General features: G+C 40.6%; 1 protein-coding gene across 7 annotated transcripts in view; it reads left to right on the top strand.

The window, feature by feature from the left end:
- Nucleotides 1–16,934, top strand: part of CSGALNACT2 (chondroitin sulfate N-acetylgalactosaminyltransferase 2) — a 51,602-nt gene extending 34,668 nt beyond the window's left edge. For 6 of the 7 annotated variants that reach the window (XM_073353256.1, XM_073353253.1, XM_073353257.1 and 3 more), the window contains 6 exons: nt 6,932–7,148; nt 7,855–7,956; nt 9,520–9,698; nt 11,789–11,883; nt 13,759–13,840; nt 15,468–16,934. In XM_073353256.1, the coding sequence (XP_073209357.1) occupies nt 6,932–7,148; nt 7,855–7,956; nt 9,520–9,698; nt 11,789–11,883; nt 13,759–13,840; nt 15,468–15,760 (968 nt within the window). In that variant the 3' untranslated portion in view covers nt 15,761–16,934. The other variant, XM_073353258.1, reaches the window with a different exon arrangement.
- The last annotated feature ends 8,144 nt before the right edge of the window (nt 16,935–25,078 follow it).

Below are 25,078 nucleotides of genomic sequence, written 5' to 3' on the forward strand. Positions count from 1 at the left end.
GAGAGAGAATATCTAGCATTTTCAAATAGTATACTTTCTAATAATACAGTGTATAATAGTTAATGAAGTTTGTATGTAGTGTGGATTCCCAGTGGGGCTGACCATATGGCCATAAAAGGTTCACAGAGAAGCCATGATATTTGCCAGATATGGTAGACTGCCTTGGTATTACTCTTCTTTTCCAACTCCTATTTTCTGCATTTCACTAATCGTTCAGTTCTTTGGTGTCCTTTTGCTGGTGTGTTCTAGCATTTCATGTTCTTCCTCTTGCCATGTCTGATTCAAGCAGCCTGTGCTATCAAGCAGTTAGCTTCAAGTCTATTTTCTAAAGCAAGGCAAATGGTTTTTAGAGTTGTATATCTGATATCAAATCTGTTATCACATCATGTCAGTGAATGTGCACTTGTGCTCTTCACCAGTTTGTGGCATCTTTGCTATTGATGGGGCTGGATCAAGAAAATAGTAAAAGGAAATTGCAGATCACATATATACGTTGAAACTCTAAAATAACATGGTGAGTGCCACAAGTAACTTTGGGTAGAGAAATAATCAGCCTGCTTTGCTGGTGATGAGCTTGTTACCAGAAAACCCTGCTGCAGTCTGGAGGTGGCCTATAGGACTGTGTTTAATATGTCCTTCTTTTGTATCTCCTAAAGACATACATATTACTTTGACAGGTCACTATTAATTTTAAGAGAATATAACCTGATTGAAAAAATAAACACTTTCATTTGAAAGTTGTATAGTGGCTTCATTATTTTAAACTCAATTTCTTTTATCATCCCCCTTACCTAATTGTCTGAAATATCTGATCACTCTGCCAAGCCCAGCAGTTCCTTAAAGTAAACTATTGTTGTGGACAGCATTCTCAAGAAGAATATAGTGTGTATGTCTCACTTGGATAAGAGCTGCTGAAACCGCCTACCATCTGGGCTACAGGGTGGATGAGACAGGGGATGCAGGGGAGCAGAAGCAGAGCATTGTTGACTTTGTCTTAAGAGCAGAATTGGAGGGGATAAAAGAAATGGCAGTTTTACTTTGGGGTGGGGGGTGGACCACAAACAAAAATCTTTCACCCAAGCACAAAGGGCTTCCAAGGCAGCCACTCTGGTGAAAAGTGAAGTGTCTATTCACCCTTCTTCCCAGGTTAACACTACCATTTTAATGTTTTGTTTCCATCTACTGCTTTTAACTAAGAAGAAACGTGCTGTGATGGTGTGTAGGTCTATACCTATCTCAGTATTGGACCCAGTCTTTGGATGCCATGTGCATCAAAGCCTGCAGGATCTCTTCAGAGTCCAGACTTTCTCTGGGTCTTTAGAGCACACTCCTGGGTGTAGACTCCTTGTCTGAAACACTTCCTGGGGATTGGAGATTCTGCAGTCCAACTACCATAGCCCCCAAGACCAGTGCTGAGACTTCCCAAGCCAGGTGCTTATTGTATGCTCCCACAGAGTAGTTCTTGTCCTTTGTGGGCACTGTGACTTATCTCTTTGGGGACATGTGGCAGGTAAAGCAAGGTTCACACTGTTACTACTTCAGTGCACACACAAATGCACTTACTACTTAAACAGCACAAGAGAGTTACAGGGGTGTGCAAAACACTGACGACGTTCCTGGGTGCAATCCAGATCAGTGAGGGGCTGTCACCCCTGCCCTGCAACTTTGGGTGCCTCACAATGCTTTGCTATTGCAGCTTCCAACTTGGGTTGCTTACGAATGGCCAAACAGCAGCATGCAGGCCACACTGTGTGTGTGTGTGTGTCTGTCTGTCTGTCTGTCTGTCTACAGCCCTAGTTCAGCAGCTCTGACTTTAGCAGACTCTTAGTACAGTTGCTACTGGGAATTAATCCACAAGGGTCAAATTAACACAAATGACTAATATATTTTGTGGGTGCAGTACACTTTAATCTTTGCTAATGGAACTAAAAAACTAAAAAAGGTGGCTAATGAAGCAATAGGTAATAGTTTTAGCAACTTTATTTTCAAAAACTCAATTTACATAACAAGAATCAGAACTCCTCTGTATAGTACTTAAAGTGAATAAAACTTCAGGGGCTAAGAATGCAGAAATAAAATTCTGCCAGTGTTTGCTTTGCTGTTGTTTGTTCTGGATCGTAGTCAGTAAATACTAGTTTGAAGGTAGGATAGCAGGTTTTATTATATGAGTCATTCTCAGACGCTAAAACTACATGTAGTGAGAAGTTAAGCAGATGTTAGCTACTTAAAATTTTCTGTTCCCTGACTTCTTGGCCACACACTTGATCACATTTAATCTTGTGAAATTAGTAAGATTACAGATTTTATAGTTAAGGCTTTAACCCATGGTGAGCACAGGAATATAGAATTTATCTTCATTTAGTATGACTCAGTGTCTTTTTTTTCTTAGTCTTTGTATGGTCGCTGAGTGAAACTGTTTACACAGTCCAACCCGTTTTTACTGCTAAGAAGCATTACCTGCTACCTTTGTAAAGCTGCACATCTCTTGCAAATATTTTCTCTTCAGCAAATGTTCACATACTTTTAGTCGGGGATGCCAGTAGAAGTCAGGAGGAATTATAATGATCAGTGCTTCTTGGGATAGATAGATTTGTGCCCTAAGATCACTCTGTGCTGTTCGTCAATGAGAGCGAATATGTGTAGAAGTTTGGAGTGGGGAGAGTAGATACTCAAACCAAGCCTTATGGGCTATGTCTTGTCTTGCTTTCATGAACAATAAAGAGCAAAAAGATTCAGTATAGGAGAAGGTGAAATGCTTGTTTAAGCTGCGGGAGGAAGAGGAATCTTTGGGTTTATAACTGGGGAAGGGTTGACAGTTAATGCCTTACGTGAGTGCTTTCAAGGCTCCAAAAATTTTAAAGAATTTTTAATACCAAAAAAAAAAAAGTTGCGGTAGTATAGGTCTTGATATCTTTGTCCTCTTGACTGTGTTTAAAACCTGTAACATCAGGAATCCCAGCTTTCCTGTGGTAGAAAATGCCTTGATTGATTGATTTTGATAGCTTTCAACGAAGGACTTTCAAATCCAAAATCTGTCTTGGTCACTAGAGCCAGAAGCACATGCTGTGTACCATTTTAAAAGCTGGAAATTCTAGTTTTTAGGTGGCATGCAGTATAATATCTAACGTTAGAGGTGTGAAATATTAACAAATAATAATGCAAATATGTGTGCTTATTCTGGTTCACCAACTTTTTCCTTAACCAGTAAACTACTTCAGCAGCAGTAAATACAAAATGATGAGTATGGTGGGGAGGTCAGGAAGTAGGGGCATGAATTCATGAATGTAAAGGAGTTCACAGCTAATTTTTCAAAATGGTCCTGTTACACTTAAACATAGTGCTTCCTTCTCTGTAGAAGTGTTATGCAGTGTTTTTTGCAAGTGATATATTGATATGTGAGGTCTAATATACAATCATAGTATTGGACTTGATTATGCTATTGTGATCACAAACTATTTACAAAAAGAAAAGGAGTACTTGTGGCACCTTAGAGACTAACCAATTTATTTGAGCATGAGCTTTCGTGAGCTCTCCTTTTCTTTTTGCGAATACAGACTAACACGGCTGTTACTCTGAAACTATTTATAGAAGCTCTGTATTGTTAATCTTATTAGACTAATATATGCCATCTTTGCAGACCTACATAACAAATTAACTGCATGTTCTAGGATTTTCAGACTTTTTACAACTGAAACTGCACCATGAGGTTGTTTGGAATATTTTTTTTGGGGGGAGGGGTCTTCTTTCTCCCCACATAAGAATTTGATTTTGTAGATTGCTTCACCCTTAATTCTTCTTTGCCTTTTTCTTTATATTTATATAAATAAAAACAAAGTGGTCTGGTGTGGAATTTAGTGAAGCATTGTAGCTTTTGTATAGTCTTGAAACTGAGGCTGTTTCCTTCTGTTGTTCGTCTCAGAAACAAAGTTCTACCTGCAGTACATTTGAGAGAGTGTAGAGATTTGTTAATGGCGCAAAACTAGTAAAACATCTTGCTTTCGGAACAATGCCAGGTATCTCAAAAGCAAATACTGACTTGTTCGTTTGAAAGAAATGACTTAAAAATTAAGTTGTACAGCAACTATTTTGTCACCACCATATGTTTGGGTAACGAGCTTTACCTTTGTCCTTCCTTGGTCCTGAAGGATGTGTTGAGTATCACCACCTACATGGTGAAAACATTTTATTTCTTTCTCGTTCTCTCCTCCTGACCTTCACTATTCTGAAGAACCCTGGTTCTTGTGTTACGTGAAGGAGTAAATAACACTTCCCTGTTCACTTTCTCCACACCATTCATGATTTTATAGACCTCCATCATATCCTTTTAGTTTTCTGCTTTCTAAACTGAAGTTTTTTAATCTCTCCTCATACGGAAGCTGTTCCATATATTTAATCATTTTTGTTGCCTTTCTCTGTAACTTTTCCAATTCTAGTATATCTCTTTTGAGATGTGGCCACCAGAACGCCACACAGTATTCAAGGTGTAGTCATACCATGTATTTATATAATGGCATTCTGATATTTTTCTGTCTTATCGATCCCTTTCTTAATGGTTCCTAACCTTCTGTTAGCTTTTTTGTCTGCCCCTGCACATTGAGCTGATGTTTTCAGAGAACTATCCACAATGACTCCAAGACCTTTCTTGAGTAGGAACAGTTAATTTAGATCCCATCATTTTGTATGTATAGTCAGGATTATGTTTTCCCATGTGCATTACTTCGCATTTATCTACATTGAATTTAATCTGCCATTTTGTTGCCCAGTCATCCAGTTCAGTGAGATCCTTTTGTAACTTTTTGCAGTCTGCTTTGAACTTAACTGTCCTGAGTTTGAGAGACTTGCACCTCCTGTTTAGTAACTTTTGACCACTGTACAGCCTTCTTAACAAAATTTTTTTATTTTGCAGTTGGAACAAAGAATTAGAGAATTTTAGTCTCATCTGATCTTAGACTTCACTGCAAGTTAAATTAGACAGTTGTTCTTGGTTACAGGAACAAAGCCGATTTACAATCCTAGAAAGTCCTAATCCTCCTGTTTTTGAGAGACTTTGGTGTTTGATCAACTCTATTAGAACTAGTTCTGGTGCTCCCCAGGCAGTGTGTGCTAGAATTATTGAAGCTACGTGCTCAGGCATTGTTTCTTGACAGCCCTTAAATGTAAGTTACTAAAGGCTGACTACTCAGGGGCTCATTTTCATTCTTTCCCTTGGTAGATAAGCTGTGTAGAGCAAAGTTTACACCCCACTTATCGGAAAGAGAACACAATGGCTAGTGGCAACCCCAGATACAGTTTTAATAATTATTAAAGACCATCTAGTATTTGTTAGAGGGTTTGTGCTCTGCCACCACGTATCTAACTCTTACACACCCCATAGGAATATATATTAATCCTTCCCATGGGGAAGGTATTATGGAAAGGCAGCAAGAACAGCCATGCTAGATAACAGCCACATATGTGTACATAGTCCAGCAGGATGGCTTTTGTAAATAACTCCAGGTTATTGCCAGCGCTCTTTCATGCAGCTATCCCTCTCGAAACTTGTATAATGGGAGTGAAGAGGGAATAAGCTACTCTGGGAGGCATGACCACTGGAACTGATTTTAGGAATGGGTTTACTATGTGTCTTTCATATTATGCTAACCAGTGCTTAGTCTTATGAGCAAATAATGTAATCTGATTAATCAGCAGTAACAAAATTCCTAATAGTTGGTCTTATTTCGTGCAAAGAGTTCCAATGTTTATATGCACCGAAGGATTTATACTCTGGAGATTAAAAATGTGCCATAACTCCTCCAAAAATAAAACTTCTTCGTTCTCTTTTGTAGAACCTTTTATACACCGAACCTCGGTCGTTAAAGTAGCAACACAATTTTCCATTACAGATATTTGGAAATTGGCTAATTAAATCAAAACTATCATGTTTGTCAAGCTATAATGTCTGTTTCAAAAGAGCAAATTCTATGAAGTCAGTAAAATTATTTAAAATGTTAATCTCCTTTTAAAATGGATTATATAGAGTCAAAACTACTGTCACAAACAAAGCAGCAAAAGTTACTTTGACTCTTTCCTCAATGTAGGACTCAGTCCGGAAAGTAGTAAAAGTTGACATTATGTTTTTGATATCTGGTGCCAATCATCTTCATTTTGAGAATCAACTCTAATTCTCGCAGAACCTATTTATTTATGATGGTAATACAGAGGGTTTGAGTCTGTAAAACCCATGGTGATTGGTTCTGTTTTTGTTGCTGTAGCAACAGAAATTACTACCCTGTAAACTTCCAGAAGCTTCCTTCAGTTAACAGCTGTTGAACACCGATAGCTACATGTGCTATATGATGCACTACTATCTGAGGCCAAGAATTAGTCAGCCCAACAGAGGCCTCACAAAGAGTGGTCATGGTCTGTGACCCCAGTGACTTCCTAGAACCGACTGGCCAAGGACACAGAGGAAGTGCATAGGGTTTACATGCTTCTCCTGGGTCTGGTATGTACCTTCTAGTTCTCCAAAGAGTGTCATGTGTTGCAGTGTCCTTACTCACTATTTTCTGAATCTCTATTCTTTAATGATAAATGTACAACTACTTTTTTTAGTACAGCTGGTCAAAAATTTCTTTTTAAAACACCCTGTGCCCCCCCCCCCCCAAAGAAAATGGCTTTTTGTCAAAACAGAAGTTTCTTTAGGAAAGGTCTGTTTTTGATATAATTTTTTTAGGTTTGCTTGGATGTTTTTGTTTGGTTGGTTGGGTTTTTTTGCTTTTCGATGGAAACCCAAAAGGTTTCTCTTTTCAATGAACAAAAAAACCACTTTCCAAGTAGTTTTGTCTATACTATTTTATAATTGGATAGAAATCAAGTGGTGCATCTAAAATTAATAGCTAAATGTCTCAGTAAATCGTGTTTTTGACTAGATAAATTCCTTCTCTGACTTCAGGTTATTATCGCACAGAGAGAGATAAGGGAACACAGTATGAATTGTTTTATAAGAAGACAGATCTTATGGAATACAGACATGTCACACTATTCCGACCATTTGGACCCCTCATGAAAGTGAAGAGTGAAACAGTTGACATTTCTAGATCGGTTATTAACATTATTGTCCCTCTTTCTGGAAGAACTGAGGCATTTGCACAATTCATGCAAAACTTTAGGTAAGTGTATCAGTGTCTAAATTAAACTGTTTTGTTTTTCCTTCGTTTATCAAAGTGAAAACCTATTTTCATGGACTTTAGCTCTACCGCAGTTCTATAATTTACATAGAAATGTTATGGAATACTAATAGCTGCATGGAGAAATGTTTCTTCAAACAATACTCTTCCTTATCTTTACACGAAAACACAAACCAAATACTCTAGCTAGGACTCCAACCTAGATTAAGAAGGGCAGGACCACTGGAGATCTGATGTTTAATTGCATGATGATTGTGGTGGGTGTATTGGCTTTAGAGCTACCTTATCAGGAATGAGATGCAGGTATGGAAGACCTATTTGAATCAGGAAGATGGGGCACAGGAGAACTAATGTGTTTCTATCTCTTTTTAAAAGCTGCTAGATGCACTGTGAAGGCTTTTTAAAACTTTTTTACAGCAAGATTGACGTAAACTATTGCACTATCTGTAGTGAATTACAGTAGTGATTAACTTCACTGAATTGGTTTTTAGTTGGCAAGAGGTGATTTTATAAAATATACCATATATATTAGCTGCATGTGATGCGAAGTTGCTTTATGCAGGGTTGTCATTGTCAAAATCAAAAAGCTTGTAGGAAAATAATTTGCTTAAGCTACTAACTTCAAAACACTGAAGTGAGAGAGCCCTTGCTAGAATACAATAATGGATATTACTCATCTTTATTATAGGGATGTGTGTATTCATCAGGACAAGCGGATTCACCTCACAGTGGTATACTTTGGCCAAGATGGGCTATCTGAAGTGAGGAGCATCCTGGAGTCAGTAGCTCGGTAAGTGAGCTAATCCGAATAGAAGGCTCTGAAATACAAGTGATGTTTATTGGTCAGTTAACAAAGCCTCACAAATAATGAGGAAGAATTTGGTGGGTCAGTCACAGCCAAACAAAATTCCTTTTATCTTTTTACAGTATGTTCATCATTTTGATTTTTCTTAACATTGTTTGTGGTTGTTAAAGTCTCTGTCTATTTTTATGGAGTGATCATTTGAATATTCTGAGTCTGAAAGAATGCATAGTCGAGAGATTGAGTGATTTACTAACGGTTGGCACTGGGTAGTATAAAATACAGTGGTGAGTTTTGTAGTAAATACTGGGTCAAATGAACTGATGCTGACTGGAAAACTAAATGTGTAAAAAAGTGAAATTATGGATACACTATGCTACTTATTATGTATCCCAAATAATGGTAACTGATTTCTTTTAATGATAGTGAATAGAAATGGCTGGTCACCCGTGACGAAAAGAGCACAGTACCCTGCTGCCAGAGGGCCGCTCAATGTGTTAGCCTGAGCAGTTAATCTACTATTCTCAGCCTTCAATATGATGACTCCAGATTGTCCCCTACTTGCACTTAACTTTCCATGGATCACTTTGTAAACAAATGATGAAACCTGTTGGCCAGAGGTTATAGTGCAGATGGCTTGAAACGGCACCATGAGAGAGTTGCTTGATGCACGGAGGTTGATGAGTGTTTTTCTCCACTGCTCCATCAGAAGCAGAACCATCAGTTGGCTGTCAGTGTGAAGAAGACTGGTTTCTCTGTTGGGAAACTATCACTTTTTTCCTCATTGAGGCCCCTCCAACTTCTTCTCAGATGAGTGATCTGTTTCAGACTAGGTTTTGTTGACTCAGTGGGTCCCCAGCTTGGTTAGGAAGTATTGTTCTCACATGTTTCCAAAATTTACTTTCTGAGAGATTCCAGATGGTATTTTGGGGCATTTGCTCATTTCCCCCCGGATATGCTTCTCGTGTGCTTCTACATAGCTCTTTTCCAATATTGCTTTCTCTTCAATGTGTGTGTGAGGCTGGTGGGGAGATAGTGAGTTGACTGGGCAGTGGTGGCATTAACATATGGACAACTTGCAGCTTATTGTTTCTCTTACAGCTATCACATAGTGCCATAGTTTGATTTCCCAGTGTGCTCTGCTCTTGAGACTGAGAGTCCCACTTCCAGAATCCTCTTACAATTTAGAATTGCCTTTCAATCCACAGCTACTCCTGGAGTTAAAATGGTATCAGAGGCTCAAAGCGCCCTTTTAATCTGTCTGGATAACTACTGTATTTGAAATGTTACTGCATGGATTGTGGTGGCAAAAATCAGATCTCCGCCCCCTCCCCCTCCCCCAAACTTGTAGTTTGGATTATTAAATGTAGAGAATGCTTAATGCTGCAGCTGTCCCCCCCCCAAAAAAAATGCATGAGAAAAACAGTAAGATTGATATTATTAGATGTGTTAAATAACTAATTTATACTACAGTGGCAATTGATAGCACTGTAAATGCCATCCTTCTTTCCACACTCCTTTATTAAATTGTTTTCACTTTTTTCTTTATAGAGAAACTAATTTTCACAATTACACACTGGTCTCTTTGAATGAGGAATTTAATCGTGGGCGAGGACTAGACATGGGTGCCAGAGCCTGGGAAAAAGGCGAAGTGTTAATGTTCTTCTGTGATGTTGATATTTATTTCACAGCTGAGTTCCTTAACAGTTGCCGCTTGAATGCTGAACCAGGTAAGCTCCTGTTAAGCTACTGAAGCGGGGAAATGTTACCTCCTGAAGTCAGCCTTACAATAACTTGATAAGACTAATTTGAATGGTGGAGTAATTTCAGTAGTGTGGCTTTTGGAAGGGAAAATAATTCTGTGCCCAAAATAACTAGTGTTGATGCAGTATTAAGACTCAAAAATCTAGCACTCACATAGGAAGCTCAGAGAGTGGAACCTTAACTTAACTGTGCTTATGCCTTAAAATGTGACTTCTCTTCATATCATTATAAATGTCAGACAAACTTAAAGTACAAACTAAAATTCTTATACAATAAATGCATGCTTTTAAAAGCTGGGAATCTACAAAACGCCAAGTTAAAAAAAATATTTCAGTACCTTTAACAATTGGATCATTTCTTCATTGATTTAAAAAATAGTGTCACCTCAGAGCAGAGACCAACTATGGGAAATACTTACCCTCAAGAGTTAGTCTGAAAGTCAAGAGCAGTTCTAAAAGGGAATGTGATCAACCAGTGCCTGCTATAATCCTGAGCCTTTATAAAGAGCTCCACATCTTACAAAGCATTGTAAAACATTTATCTGCAGTGTTTAGTCCTCACAACATTCCTGCAGGATAAGTATCATCACCATTTTACTGCCAAAACATGGCAGTAAAGTGACTTGCCTTAAGGCCCCAAAGCATGTTGCTGACAAAGTTGGAATTCGAATTTAGGATTTCCTTTCTCCCATTCTTCTTCTCCAGACTCTGCTGCCACAAGCATATGAAGCTTATCTATCTGTTTTATAAACTCTTGTAGCGAAGTTGAAGGCTTCTGTGAGCTATTATGCAAGCTAGCTAGCACAGTGGCACAATAGTAATTTTAAAAATTTTACTCATTACAAATTTGTTGCATCCAGAATATTTTATTTTTCCCCTCTTTGCATGCCAATATGCAATGGAAAGATGCTTTTCCTTAGGACAGGCAACAGACAATTGCAAACCAATTTGGCTTGAGCTCACTGCCTCTTATTCCTCTGTCTCAGCACTTGCATACCAGGATGATGGAAGGCCATATAAGTATTTAAATAGCTTGAGAGATGTTACAGCACAGGGAATTTTTTTGTGAACTAGCACTGCTGCAATATCACAGAATGAAGTCAGCCTTGGAGCTGATCTCTACTCTTAATGGAAGTGGCATGTCAAATTTGCTTGGAGTGGGAATTGGAGATACCTTCTCTTCGCACTTTGCTGCAGAGGGTGCTTGAGTCTGGATATAGTCATGTTGCCTCTTTGCTCTATTCCTGGGAGAAGGGAAGGATACTACTCAAGAAAGAGCCTTGGTGAGACAGAGGAACAGTGAGGATCACAAGTGCCTTCAATATGGCTTTGGATCCTGGTCTTAAGGCCCTCTTAAATTGAGTCTACATGGAAAGCAAAGCTGAGGCTGCCTCTCTGAAAAGGTGCCCCAACAGCAGCACAAGGGAAGGAATACTTGAGGCCTTCTCCCAACCTAGGTCACTGGCTTTGGAGAAGCAGACAGTGCATGTGGATTCCCAGTGTAATGCAAGGGCTCTCCTAAGTACCAGCCAAAATTCTGTGGCAGGCATAGTGTGGAATATAGGCAGGTGAGGTAAAGGTCTGTCCAGTCTAAAGCCAGAGGAGTACTCAGCAGCTGCAAATTGGTATCCCAACATATGGAAAATAAACATAACTGTCACTGCAAGGGCCATAGCAGAAATTAAAACCACCCAAACTGACAGGAAAGAGGTGTGATTCTAAAACTCCATCTGCCTAAACTTTCTGGTGGATGGCTGTTGGATTTTGATGGTTTTAATTCCCTCTTAGTATTCATATGTTACTGTTACTTTAGGGGTCCTCTGGAAGGTAAGCCCACCTTAGCACAGCATCATGTTGGAGGCTGTATACTGTTTCTTTTCTATGTCACTCTTGCTAGATGTTAATGGACTCTCTAAATGGAAATTATGGGAGGCAGGCCATGTACCTATGCTTTTTTCATTAGATTAATAATGAATTATCCATGAATACATCACAGCTGCACGTTTCACTCACAAAGATGGTCCACTGTGACTAACACAACTCTTCTGACTTTATAGGCAAGAAAGTTTTCTATCCCGTGGTATTCAGCCTTTATAATCCTGCTATTGTCTATGCCAACCAAGATGTACCACCCCCTGTGGAGCAGCAATTGGTAAGTGGTCTTCATTTTTAAGACATTTAGAGCCTTGTGCTACATCTCAATGAGGCAGTTCAGTGTAGCAGCATATCTAAAATATCCTAGATACTTGCCAGAGACATTGACAATGATATGAAACAGAACTTTTCCTATATTGATTAGACATAAGAGAGTAAGAGCTTAGGAGACAAACATTGTAATAGAAAGTGCCAAAATGCCAGTATTTCTGGCTACATCTAGCTTCTACCCAGAGTTTACTGGACTATGAAACTAACCAAGCACAGTTAACAGTTGTAATTCAAGGGCTGTATTGTGGTTTTTTTAAGCCATTGCTAGAGTTTGATGGGAGAACTGTACTACACCAAGTGGCAGTTACTGGAGGTAATCTCCATGAGTAATGAAGCATGCAGAATATCTTTTGCAGGTGTCTCTTGGGCAGGTGAAAGGAGGACACTGAGGAGTAGCTCCTACCCCTCCTCTTTGGAAGGTGCAGCATGGGCTTCATTCAACACTGGCCCAAGAATGCTAGCGACTGAGTGGTGATCAGGTGTATGGCCCTGTCTACCCTCTCAGTTCGGCAGAGGAGAGGAAGGAGATGTACTGCATCTCTAGCTGTACTGTCTATTCCCCATACCTAATGCACTAACATAAGCACTGGGCTTCTTGCTGCGCTCTGTGCAGGGCTGTCTTACCCCCACCATTCAACAGCAGCCAGAATCCCATTAGAAACACTTATGTAGTGCCATTAATTTATATAGTGCTTTAAAAACAGGAAATACTGACTCCCTGAAGAGCTTGCAATCTAAATAAAACAAACATTGGACAACCATTTGAAAAGCAGGTGTTAGAGTTACTGAGGAAGACAAGGAAAGGAGAGTCTGTTCGATGGGGATGTTTTAAGTGAGAGAACAGAAGTGAGAGGTGACTGATGGTAAGGAAAACTAAAATGTAGGTGGTAGCAGGTTTATGTAGGGCCCCGGAAGAAAGTACAAAGAGCCTGAACTGATGTGCTAAGAGGTAGGAAGCCAGTGGAGAGATTTGGAAATGGGGGTGCCATGGCCTGGGTGGAAAACCACTTGTCAACAGTACTCTAGGCAGACTGGGGAAGGGAAGGAACAGTGAGAGGCAGTAAGCCTAGACATCAGAGAGCAACATAAATCAAAATAAGAGATGGCCAGAGTGTAGACAAGGGGCTCTGCGTAAAGGGGGTAGGTTTCTGAGAGATGAAAGAAGCAGCAGCAACAAGACTTTGTAAAAAGAGCCCAGAAGGATAGGTGGACAGAGTCCTTTAGAAAGGAGTAATGAGGCCGTGTGTGTCTGGTTTTTAAAGAGGATGAGGTCCTAGTTGACAGAAGAGTGAACTTTAAACTGCAAGAAGTCTGCCTATGTGTCAGACTGCAGCATTTCTGGATAAACCGCTTATGACCAAGGAAGGAGGAAGCCAATGTGGCAGAAGTATTGAAATTAGAGAGATGGGGAGCAGAGGGAGTTAGCTGTAGAATAGGTGAATATGAAAGTTAGACCCATTGTTGGCATCAACAGACAGGTGGGAAGCAGGAGGAGAGCAGCAGGGAGGCTAGATTGGAGATTGCAAAAGGAATGTGTTTGAAGAAAAAGGCAGGAAAGAGAGTGATTGGTTTCTGGGTAATCTAAATTAATAGGTCTGTCATTTCTTATGAGGCCCTTATGTTAGATGTGGATGACCTGTAATTGGAACAAACAGCATGTGTATATATACTGTGAAACACAAATATCAAATGTTGTGTACTGTGTCAAGCAAATAACCAGATAAATACAGATTCTCCTGAAATCAAAGACCGACACATTTGCTTCAAGCTGTCTTGTACTACGGGGGGGGGGAAATCTAAAATGTTTGTTTTAAAATTGTAGGTACACAAAAAGGATTCTGGCTTCTGGCGGGATTTTGGCTTTGGAATGACTTGTCAATATCGGACAGATTTCCTGACTGTCGGTAAGATGGATTTACATAAGTGTGTTTCGTAAATTTTGGTGAGGGGAGTTCAAAACCTCATCTATTACTGTTTTCTTCTGTGATTTTTAAGAAGGTAAACTGTTAATTTATCTTATTGCATTTCGTGAGCTCCCAGTCAAACTTTCTGCCTTTTAGGTTTGGCTTATTGTTTTAGACTGTTGTTAGAGTTTAACAATTTAAGTATCAATAGCATTAAATTAAGAGCACTAAAGATCTTTAAGTAAAATATCTTACTTCTTGCAAATATAGTAGTTTGACAGTGAATTCACCAAGCATTTGAACTTCGTAGTATGTTCATCTGTGTTCTTAAAAAATGCTATCCTTTCCTTTTAATAAGTGCACTTATTAAGTACTAAATGTTGCCATGAGTATTGTGACTATTTCAAGTTTGAAATATACTTTGGCACCCTCTTGTGGTTCACGTTAGATATGAGCAAGGCTTGATTACTTCAGTTTCAAAACAGCCGCCTTCTTAGTGTTAGCCATAATTGATTTATTAATCAATCGATTAATACCTAGAAAATCTTGCACTTGCCCTCAGATGCTTCATAATTGATAATTAAACCAAACTGATTTCTAGTAACAATCCTGTTGCTTTGTTTGTGGTATATTAAATGATCTACATAATCCTAGGTTTTTTTCCTCTGCATGTCAGCATAACTTCTACTATGCTTTTGGCTAGAAACGTGGCTGTATGGACTTCTTTTAATCAAGAGTTTCTCAAACTGTGGTTCATGGGGCACTTGCTTGTGGTCCGTAGAGTTGGACGATCACATGATGCTTGATCACCTTATTTGCAGTTTCTAAAATTTAGAAAACACTTACTCATTATTCATATTCATGAGTACAACTGCAGTAGTTGTCACAAATACTATCTATTAGTAAGCCTAAGATTTTGTCATGGATATTTTTAGTAAAAGTCATGGTCGGGTCACAGGCAATAAAGAAAAAGTTCACCTTAGACCTGTCCCTGACTTATTAATAAGAATATCCATGATAAAATGGGAAGTGGCTGGGAGCTCTGGGAGCCCCCACCACTGATGGGGGCTCAGAGCTGCAGGGATCTCCCCCTCACCCCCTCAGTGGCGGCCAGGGAGCTGCAGGGGTCCTCTGTCGCCCGCAGCAGCTTGGAGTTTGGGGGCTCTGCTGCCTCAGGTGGCGGGGGTACCTCACAGTTCCCCACCATGGTACCCTTCAGCTCTCGGCCACCGGGGCCAAAGTCACAGAGGTCTTTGGAAGTCATGGATTTCATGACTTTTGTGACCTCCATGACAAAATCGTAGCCTTAACTATGACCGATGTTGTGCACAATGTGAATGGATCACATTATGCCATTTTGAAGTCTTGCTGTAACATGTGTGATGCCAGGAATCTGCATCCTGTGGTGAAAGCCAGTTTCCAGTGCCAAACTGCATTGCGTCTTTTCAGTTACTCCACAAATATGGCAGGTGCTGTTGGTATTGGCTGTAAAAGTGTCACTAAGTGACATTTCAGGTGGTAAATATCTACAACATGTGGTAGAACGGTGGGGGGTTTTTTATGTTAGAGCTCATTTTTCATTCTGCAGAACTAATGCTTTCTGATGTGTCTATTTGTGCTACTATAGGGGGGTTTGACTTGGAAGTGAAAGGCTGGGGTGGAGAGGATGTTCACCTTTACAGAAAGTACTTGCACGGAGACCTTATTGTGATCCGGACCCCAGTTCCAGGCCTGTTTCACCTCTGGCATGAGAAGCATTGTGCTGATGAGCTGACTCCAGAGCAATATCGCATGTGTATCCAGTCTAAAGCCATGAATGAAGCATCTCACTCGCACCTTGGAATGCTGGTCTTCAGGGAGGAGATTGAGACCCATCTCCGTAAACAGGCCTATAGGACTAACAGTGAAGCAATAGATTAAAAGGATTCTTAATGCAAGACCGAAGACTTTAAACCCACAATGAACCAGCATCATTCTACAGCCTTAATTCAGCTTACACATTCAGTGCCTCTCTTTCAGTGAAGAAGAGTTTAACTTCTTTGTCTGGTATTCTGTTACATATCTCACCAGTTCAGGCACCCGAGATAAGAACTTTTGAAAGTAATTATTTCAATGAAAGTTTCTTCAGTATTAACTTTATGGAAAAATATAGCAGCAGAATGTATGACCTAACACTTTTTTACCTCCTTATAATTTTTTTCATATTTACATTATTGTAAGGTAAGGATTGCATTAAGTGGACAATATTTTGTCTTGTCTGCCAAGTGTTGTTACACTGTCTTGCTCATTGCACTGTAACTTTATAAAGATACCATACTTACACATTCCAGAATAAAAACTAAACACACATAACCATGAAATTCATTGGAAATATGTACACAAGAGCTTAATTAGTATGTTAATTAGGTTGCTGATTTCATGGCAATTTAATTGAATTCATTGTATTAACAGCCATCCATATAATTCACATTAGAGAAGAATTTATAGGAAAAAGGGATGTATGAAAATCTCTTAAAGGGGAATTCTAGAACAGTTCGTATTGTTTGATATCAATGCAAAAGTAAGCTGGACATGTACCATTTGCTTATCCTAGCTACGGGCCAAAAAAAATTCCTCTTTCATATTTCAGGATGTACAAAGACAAGCAGTTGAAATAAAAGCGGGTTACTTGTCTTCTGTTGCGTCGTATGGTATGATTAGATGCATCGTTTTTAATATCCTTTGTTTTCAGATGAATGTTGAGGTTCACTAATTTAGTGGGAAGTGTGGGGGATTTGCATCTGCAGTCTCCAAATTTAGGAATTAGTTTAAAACCATTCACTAAATCAACAAACTTTGGATCTGTTTTTAAAAATCTGTTTGTTTCAAACACTTAAGGGCAAGTAAAGATTAAAATATGTGACTTCTGGATGCAAAATATGCTTTGTAATATAATGCTGTTCACTGATCCTTTTTTACATGTACATAAAATTTTCTTTTATGTAACTTATTGTGGAGAACAGTGTACTGTATTGTGTTTTGAAGAGGGGAGAATGTAATGCAAGATGTCTTACAATTGGTATTCCCTCTGTGATGAATGAATAAATTGAATATTTCTGCATTTTAGAACTTTTCCAAGCTGGTTTATTGAAACTTTGTTATGAAAGGGGAAAAAATGTTCAACATCATCGATCCCAATAAGACTATTGCCCATGCTGATGTTCCAGACTTAAGCAATAATCTCTACAGCAAAAAGTTCAATTTACAGTTAATGTTGGGCAAGTGCACATCCCACCAATATAACAGGTGAAAGTTATAGGGCAGATCCTCAGCTGGTGTAAATTGTCATATCACTACTGACCTTAATCTAGCTGTTACAATTTACATCAGCTGAGAATTTGCCACTAGGGAGCAACCATTAAAGCTCCTCCTTCTCACCTCTTCATGATACTTTGTGACCAGGAGAAAGGCCATGTCAATTGAGCAGCAGAGCTATAGGGGCTGGAGGTGTGGGGACATGAAGGAAGAGGGCATGGAAGTGAATGGAGTTTGAGCTGGATGTGGCTAAGGGTGACGGAGAAAGAAGCAAAGCAGAAAGGTGCTGTGTTCTGGTATATTACTCATTGTTCATCAGATCTGAGCTCTTTTCTACTTCCCTTACCGAGGAATCAGCTTCTGAAGGGCTCAACCTGGCATTGCTGCCTTTGCGTCCTTGGCAATCTAGTAGGGAGCCTTCTATGTGCAGAAACACTATTCTCCCTGGCACTGGTGCATGAAATGAGGTCACAGCACTAGAGTGAGCCCTTCGGGTCTGGTTGACATGGTGCAGAGGTGCTAACCTCCAACCCAATCCAGGTCTCTACCATTATCACCACATAAACAGCCCTCAGCCCTTCCATCCTCACAGCCCCTCAGAGCGCTAGGCAAATGGGCAATGTTGTGTTTTGGTTTGTAAGTAGAAGCTGACAGAACTCAGAAAGGTCAGATCTTATAGTTTACTTCATTTGTTATATCATATGAGTGAAGAGCTATTTGACCTAGTTCAAATGTGGCCTAGAGCTGAGAAGTAAGTTTTTGTCTATGAGAGAGAGAGAGAGCAGTTTGTGGGGACTGTTGGTGCAGCTATAGGAACAGCAAAATCTTATTACAGGACAACTCTTCAAAAACAAATCATTGCCCTCTGGCAAAACAAGGAAATTTCTCTGAAAATATTGCCTGGAAAATTTGTCTGTCATTGTATCAAATTTGAAGATTAGATGTAATCATTAACTTGTTTTGAAATGAAGGGAGTTTGGTCCTGTTTTTAAGTACAAAGCTCTTGAGAATCTCTGGAATTAAACTTGGCATTTCTTATAGGTATATTGGAGACAATTGAGTCCTAAAATGCAGTGACCACACTCATTGGTGGAAGTACCTACTTCCAAATAATGAATTTTAGGTGTCGCTCTTCTGCTTTTGCTTCACTGAGTTGGATTCAAGGACTCAGTCCAGTCCACTTTCTGTATGTGTCGGGCAGGTTCTTGGGGCAGTTCTTCACTGCAAAGTTTACTCAGGCTCTAATTTAGGTGTTGTCCCTAACATGGCTACCATCAATAAACAAAATTCTGACTAGACTTTGGTGTGTTGAGTCCAGTTTAGCTGGTCTGCCTGCAGCTATAGGCTAAAGCCTGTGTACTGCTTACACTTTGCAGTGTAGATACAGGCTTATCAACTTAGGTGCTGCTAGTCATCCAGTGTCTTCCCACAACTCCCCTGTGCTATATTTTTCTTGTTATCTACCTACTCCTTTTTTCAGCACTGGTAGGTAACGTCCAGTGAAAATATACTGGTTTAGCCTTTAAACCCCCACCATGTGCATTTGTAGGGATGGGGACAGACTGGGCATGTGTGCCATTTATGGGCATGAATTGTGCTTGTTAAGGTTCCTTCCCCACTCTGAACTTTAGTGAATAGATGTGGGGACCTGCATGAAAGACCCCCTAAGCTTATTCTTACCAGCTTAGGTTAAAAGCTGCCACCACCAAAGTGTTACAATAAAGAATAGGGAAAGAGCCCACTTGGAAACATCTTTCCCCTCCCCCCCGCCCAAGCCCAACACCCCCTTTCCTGGGGAAGGCTTGATAAAAATCCTCACCAATTTGCATAGGTGAACACAGACCCAAACCCTTGGATCTTAAGAACAATGAAAAAAGTAATCAGGTTCTTAGAAGAATTTTAATTAAAGAAAAAGTAAAAGAAAAACCTCTGTAAAATCAGGAAGGGAAATACTTTACAGAGTAATCAGATTCAAAACAGAGAATCCCTCTAGACAAAACCTTAAGTTACAAAAACAGGAATATACATTCCATTCAGCACAACTTATTTTATCAGCCATTTAAACAAAACAGAATATAACACATCTAACTAGCTTGCTTATTAACTCTTTACAGAAGTTCTGACCTGCATTCCTGCTCTGGTCCTGGCAAAAGCATCACACAGACAGAGAGGACCCTTTTTTTTTTTTCCCCCCTCGCTCCAGCTTTGCAAGTATCTTGTCTCCTCATAGGTCATTTTGGTCAGGTGCCAGCGAGGTTATCTTAGCTTCTTAGAATCCTTTACAGATGAAATGGTTTTTCCTCTGGCCAGGAGGGATTTAAAGGTGGGTAGCCTTCCCTTTATATTTATGACAGTGCTGGTGTCATTTCCTCAAAGCCTGCTGCTATTCTGGGGAAATTGTCACCATGTGTGGGTAAGCCATGGCAATAATGGTCATGCAAACATCCATTACCACAGAACTGACAGTTGACTTGCCAATGCCAAACTGGTTAGCCATTGACCTGGAGCTGTCTGGTACAGCCAGTTCCTAGATGGTAACACACTTTTCAGCTGCATGTCCTGCTGCTGAAGGACCAGGACAAGCTTTTCACAGAGTTCCAGGAAGGTGGCCTTCCTCATGTAGAACTGCTAGTCCACAGCTAGTCATCTCAGTCTGTGTGATGAGGTAGTCTCACCATTCCACTTGTGGTCCTGTTCCAGAATGGCAAGTCAGCATAGGGGAATTATTACAGTTTCCACTAAGCTGTGTCAGCTGTCTCCACTGCTCACTGTCTGCGTGCAGCCTATGTGATTGCCTGAGCAAGGTCCACCACTGCCTTTTCAAGGTGACAAGCCACTGCCAGAATGCCTTCCTTAATGTCTCATGTCCTGTATCTGCCTCCTCTTGCCAAACTGAGTCACAATACCAGCAATAAAAAGGGGTTATTGTCCTGAGTTGGATTTCTTGTCACCGATTGGAATAGAGGCTTCAGATAGAAACTAGAGTGTGCCAACCTGGCAGCAGTTTAAAGAGTTGGAGGGCTAAGAACATTTCTGCACAGGGGCCCAGAAAGGACAGACAAATTGTCCCACAATACACTGGAAAATAATACATAAAGTGGCACAGCTTGGTGTAGCACTAAAAACCATGGGATGTTCTTCCTTCCCCTCCGCCTACCCCCAGTGCCTCACAAGTGAATGTAGTATCAGTGAGAACACCACAACTTCAGTGTGGTTTTCAAGTATCAGACCTTGCGCTTGAGCATGGCTAATCGAAGTGGCAATCACCTGGGTTATCTGCAGTGAAGACCTACCTTGGGAATGGGTTGGGTGGTTGGAAAGTCACCCACTTCCTAATTAAGACATCAGGAGAAGGTTTGTTCCCTCACTTTCAGTTAGCAAAGGATTTTCAAGGCAGTCTCTGAGCACAATACAGGACAAGGACAGGTAAGAAAAGAGAGAGCATGATTTAGTATTTCTTTTATGAACTTGTTTAACTTTTGCTAAAGAAATAGTATCAGTCATTGTGTTAAACATTAATTTAAAGTGATAGCAATATGCTGGGAATAAACTAAAAAATGAATTGGAATATGCACTATTAAAACATCATGAAGTCGCAAAATCTAATGACTTCAATATATACACCTGTCTCAAAGCAAAGATGCTACTTTGTTTCTTATACTGGAAAATGATTTTGATATCGGTATTGAATTTGATGCCTTTAATACAGGAGCTTGTTCAATTCCAATCAAGCTTTTTGACAGTTTGTGGGACATGTTAATAAAAATAATTCTGAAGTTAGAAATCTAAATGACACATTTGTTCAAAAAGAGATTAGTCATTGACTGAAAACTCATCTCAGGTAATGATCATCAATCACTTATTTAGAGCACAACTTTCCCAACTATTCATACCTAATTTAAAATTGCTTTGTAGTAATTTTCTAAATGGCTCTTTAAATGAAATCCAAGTTACATTTATTCTTATATCTGTGTGTTCTGTTGAAAGCAGCCCTGAACTCTTTGGACTTCAGGGCAGATTCTGGCCCTCTTCCTCATGTTAGGTATTTTCAAGAAAACCAGTGGGATTTCTTGTGGCATAAGATACTACTCAGTTCCTAAGAGCCCACCAGTTCTGCATTTACTGTGAACCTTGGAGTCCACTCCTAAAATATACTCGATTAGCTGCGCATTGGGTTAGTATGATCTATTGTTTGTGCAGCGCACTTGCTGTTCTCCAACTGCTGTCCCACAGTGCTTTGAGTGTCTGTGACCAACTTGTCTGTATACCTTTGTGCCCTCCACTGCTCTGGGGGCCAAGATGACCAGATCCCCTGTTTATAAAAGCTGGCATTTCCTGCTGGATTCCAGTATATCAGGATTACAGTAATATTACTCCAGCAACCTTTATAGTATGCCTCAAGCCGTTGCTTGAGGCACAGTGAGATTCTAGAACTCGTTGCCAGCTGGGGAGAAGTATCAATGCAACAAGCTCTTGGGGCAGCCACCCCAAGAAAGATGTTTGTGGACATTGCTAGTTAGATGTCTGAGAAGGGCAGGGTCACAACCTGGAGGCCAGCCAGTTCTAGATAAAGAGCAAACAGTGCAGGAGAACTTGCATTAAAACCAGGGATGCCAGGAAACAATCTGGCTGTGGAAAATATAACCTGTCAATTATTTGAGGAGCAGGACAAGATCCTAGCATGGTCAACCTTTCCAGACCACCCTGCATTTGTGTACGTGAATCTGCCACAGTGGTCAAACAGCCCTTGGAGCACCACAGAGATACCCCTTTCTGATTCTCAACTGCGTCTGGTGCAGGAAGTACAGGAGAGGCACAGGACTCTTATCACTTTCCCCCATACAGTTTGGGAACCTCATTTGTGCAAAGCTATCACTAATCTCCTGGGCATTACCAAACTGTATTACCCAGCGCAGCAATACCTTACATATGCCATCACACCGCCCATGCCGAATTGGTAGGCTACAGACCAGTAACGTTGGGTGGTGGCCAGCTTCCAGATAGCACTGGCGACCTGCTTCTCAACAGGTACAGGGTGTTGTATGTTGTGGCTGCTACTCCAGGACTAGTTGAGCACAGATCCCAAAAAAGTTTGCCTGAAGTTCGGTCCCCATTGCTGGTAGCCTGGGTCTACAGACCAGTCTTTTCCCACCAATCAGTGCTGGTATCCAGGGCCTAGAAATCACTCTGCACTGTGTGAAGTTTGCATTGTAACACTTGCTCAGTGTTATCCACATGTTCCTTGTCCCCATCTTCACTGCTGGAAGAGCTGTGATTGAATTAAGCTACCCAGCTGTGAGAGATCAAATAAATTCCAAACAGCCTCAGCATATTCACAAGTGCGAGCATAGAGTTAAGGAGTTGTGCTGGGTCCATACAGGCCAACAGCAATTCAGAAAGGTGCTAACCTGCCCAGAAAGAGGAAATGAGGGATGGAGGGATTGGAATAATGGGATTTTTTGTTTGACTCCCCAAGGCCCAGAATTCACCTGGCTTCCACTATGCATTGCACAGTGAGAATATTCCCAGAGGTTCGGCAGCAAAGTAAAGGACCATGGGCTACCCTCCCAGAATGCCACACACATCAAGCCCCCACTGTGCGTACACAATGATATGACTTGAAAGAGGGAATGACTGTACAATGTGCATGCTATTAGTGTGGCTTATGTATTGGGCACCAGCTAGTGTGCATCAATTCAGTGTAAACTAAACCCCTTGTGTAGACAAGCCCAAAGAGGTGAGTCAAGCTGATTTCTCAAAACTGGTGAGACTGACCAGGGGATCTTCAGCAGGGAATTACAGCCCACATGAACACCATGCATTTCCCACAGTGCTGCATAGGTGAGAGAGAAAAGGTTGAGAACTATGAACTAAACAGTCATTGGTTCCAAGGTGTGCTGTCCGTTTATATGTTGTTGCTGTTTGTATTGCAGTAGTTGCTAGGAGCCCCAGTCATAGACCAGAACCCCATTGTGCTAGGCGCTGTACAGACACAGAACAAAGAGATGGGCCCTGCCCCCCAGAGCTTCCAGTCTACCTATAAGACAAGCGACAACTGATGGATGCAGACAGATGGCGAGAGTACAATGCACCATTGAGATAATGGTGTCTAAATAGACCAGACACAGGGGAGAACACAAGCAGACTGAACAATGTGGTGATGACAAGTTTTGTATTACATCCCTGATCCTTTTATTTATTTGAGTAGGTTTAGTTAGGAGGAGATCAGCTGGATGGAAGGAAAAGGAAAGTGAAGGGGTGGGGACAAAGAAGGTAAGTAGAGCAGGTGTGGAGTGCTGCTGAGATGAAGAGACTGCGTGTGAAGCAGGAGGTGGGGTAACTGCAGAGGAGAGGTTGGAGCAAACAGCCAATCAGCACAGGGCAAAGAAGGTCAGAACAGGCTACAGTTTTGACTGGACTGTCCAGAGAGATCCCTGCTCTGGCTTCTCCCGGCTGGAGTCGTCTCCTGACTGCTCTCTGCAGTTCTCCCCAAGGCCATATCGTGGGGGGTGGGGAAGGCAACCATTGCCTGAGTCCTAGTGCCGGATGTGTGTGTGTGAGAGAGAGAATCTCCTCTGCACAGTTCTATGTGTAGGGGATGCTAGGCAGGACAGTGGCCTATTTTATCCCCTCCTCCTCGTCTCTGCTTTGGCTGCTCCTGGTCCTACCTGTATATGCTTCCCTTTTGTTGACCTGTATATTGCATGCAGGATGTTGTCTTATTAAGATAATTGAGTAGCAAATGATGGTATATATTATGTGGCTGCACCTCACAAACATAGACGAATTTATCCTTGCAACACTCCTGTGATGTAGATACTATTATCTGCATTTTACAGACGGGACACATGGCATAGAAGCACAGAGAGGCTAGGTGACTTGCCCAAGGTCACACAGGAAGTCTGCAGCAGGGCTGGGGATTGAACCAAAATCTCTTGAGTCTATCTAGTCCCTTAACCATAAAGACCAGCTGTCTTCTTTACTTCTTGGCATTTCGTTATTTGACCTGCTTATCAATTCAGTGTTGTTCATTGTGATCTAGTGATGCCATTTTGGCCTTGACTCGCCAGAGTCTGCAAGCTACTAAAAAAGACCTGGGCCCAAATTTTTAAAAGTATTTAGGCATGTAACTCCCATTGAAATACCTTTACAAATGTGTGCCCAGATCATTTAAAACAAAAACAAATCTCGCACCTGGCAAGCCTCAGTGCCGGTTCCTAATAGAAGGTTTTTCCCCACGCAGATTGAACAACTTCTGGCAAAAAAGCAGGAAATACCCAGAATATATTCATAGAATCATAAAAATGTAGGGCTAGAAGGGACCTTGAGAAGTCATCAAGTCCAGCCCCCTGTGCTTGGTCAGGACCAAGTAAACCTAGATCATCCCTGACAGATGTTTATCCACCCTGTTTTTAAAAAAACCTTCAGTGATGGGGAGTCCACAGCCTCCCTTGGAAGCGTACTGCAGATCTTAACTATCATTATAATTAGAAAGTTTTTCCTCATATCTAACCTAAATCTTCCTTACTGCAGATTAAGCTCGTTATTTCTTTGTTGAATTGTATTAAAGAAGTTCTGTATTAAAATCACAAATGAGTTTGATACCCTGGAATTTAAACTATGGGGAATTACTAATTAAGAGGTCTCTTGCTTTTTGGTATTGTTTCTCTCCCTCTATGTGGGAAACTTGCAAGCTGCTAATTGTGTTAGTACATTCTAAGACACAGTCTGTTCTTAGAGCAATTCTTTGTAACAACAACTACTCACACAGAGAGAGACTCAAAGCAATACTCTGTAACAACAGAAACAGCACCCAGAGACTCCCCACCCTTTTGTTGTATTCATCTCGCTTTGTTAACAATTGTGATTAAAATAGAGATAGAGGATGTATGTGGATGGATGCTTGGTGTGGATAATAACTGAATGATCAGGGAGGTGCCAGCC

Source organism: Lepidochelys kempii, chromosome 7 (genome assembly GCF_965140285.1).
Source record: "Lepidochelys kempii isolate rLepKem1 chromosome 7, rLepKem1.hap1, whole genome shotgun sequence".
Lineage (NCBI taxonomy): Eukaryota > Metazoa > Chordata > Testudines > Cheloniidae > Lepidochelys > Lepidochelys kempii.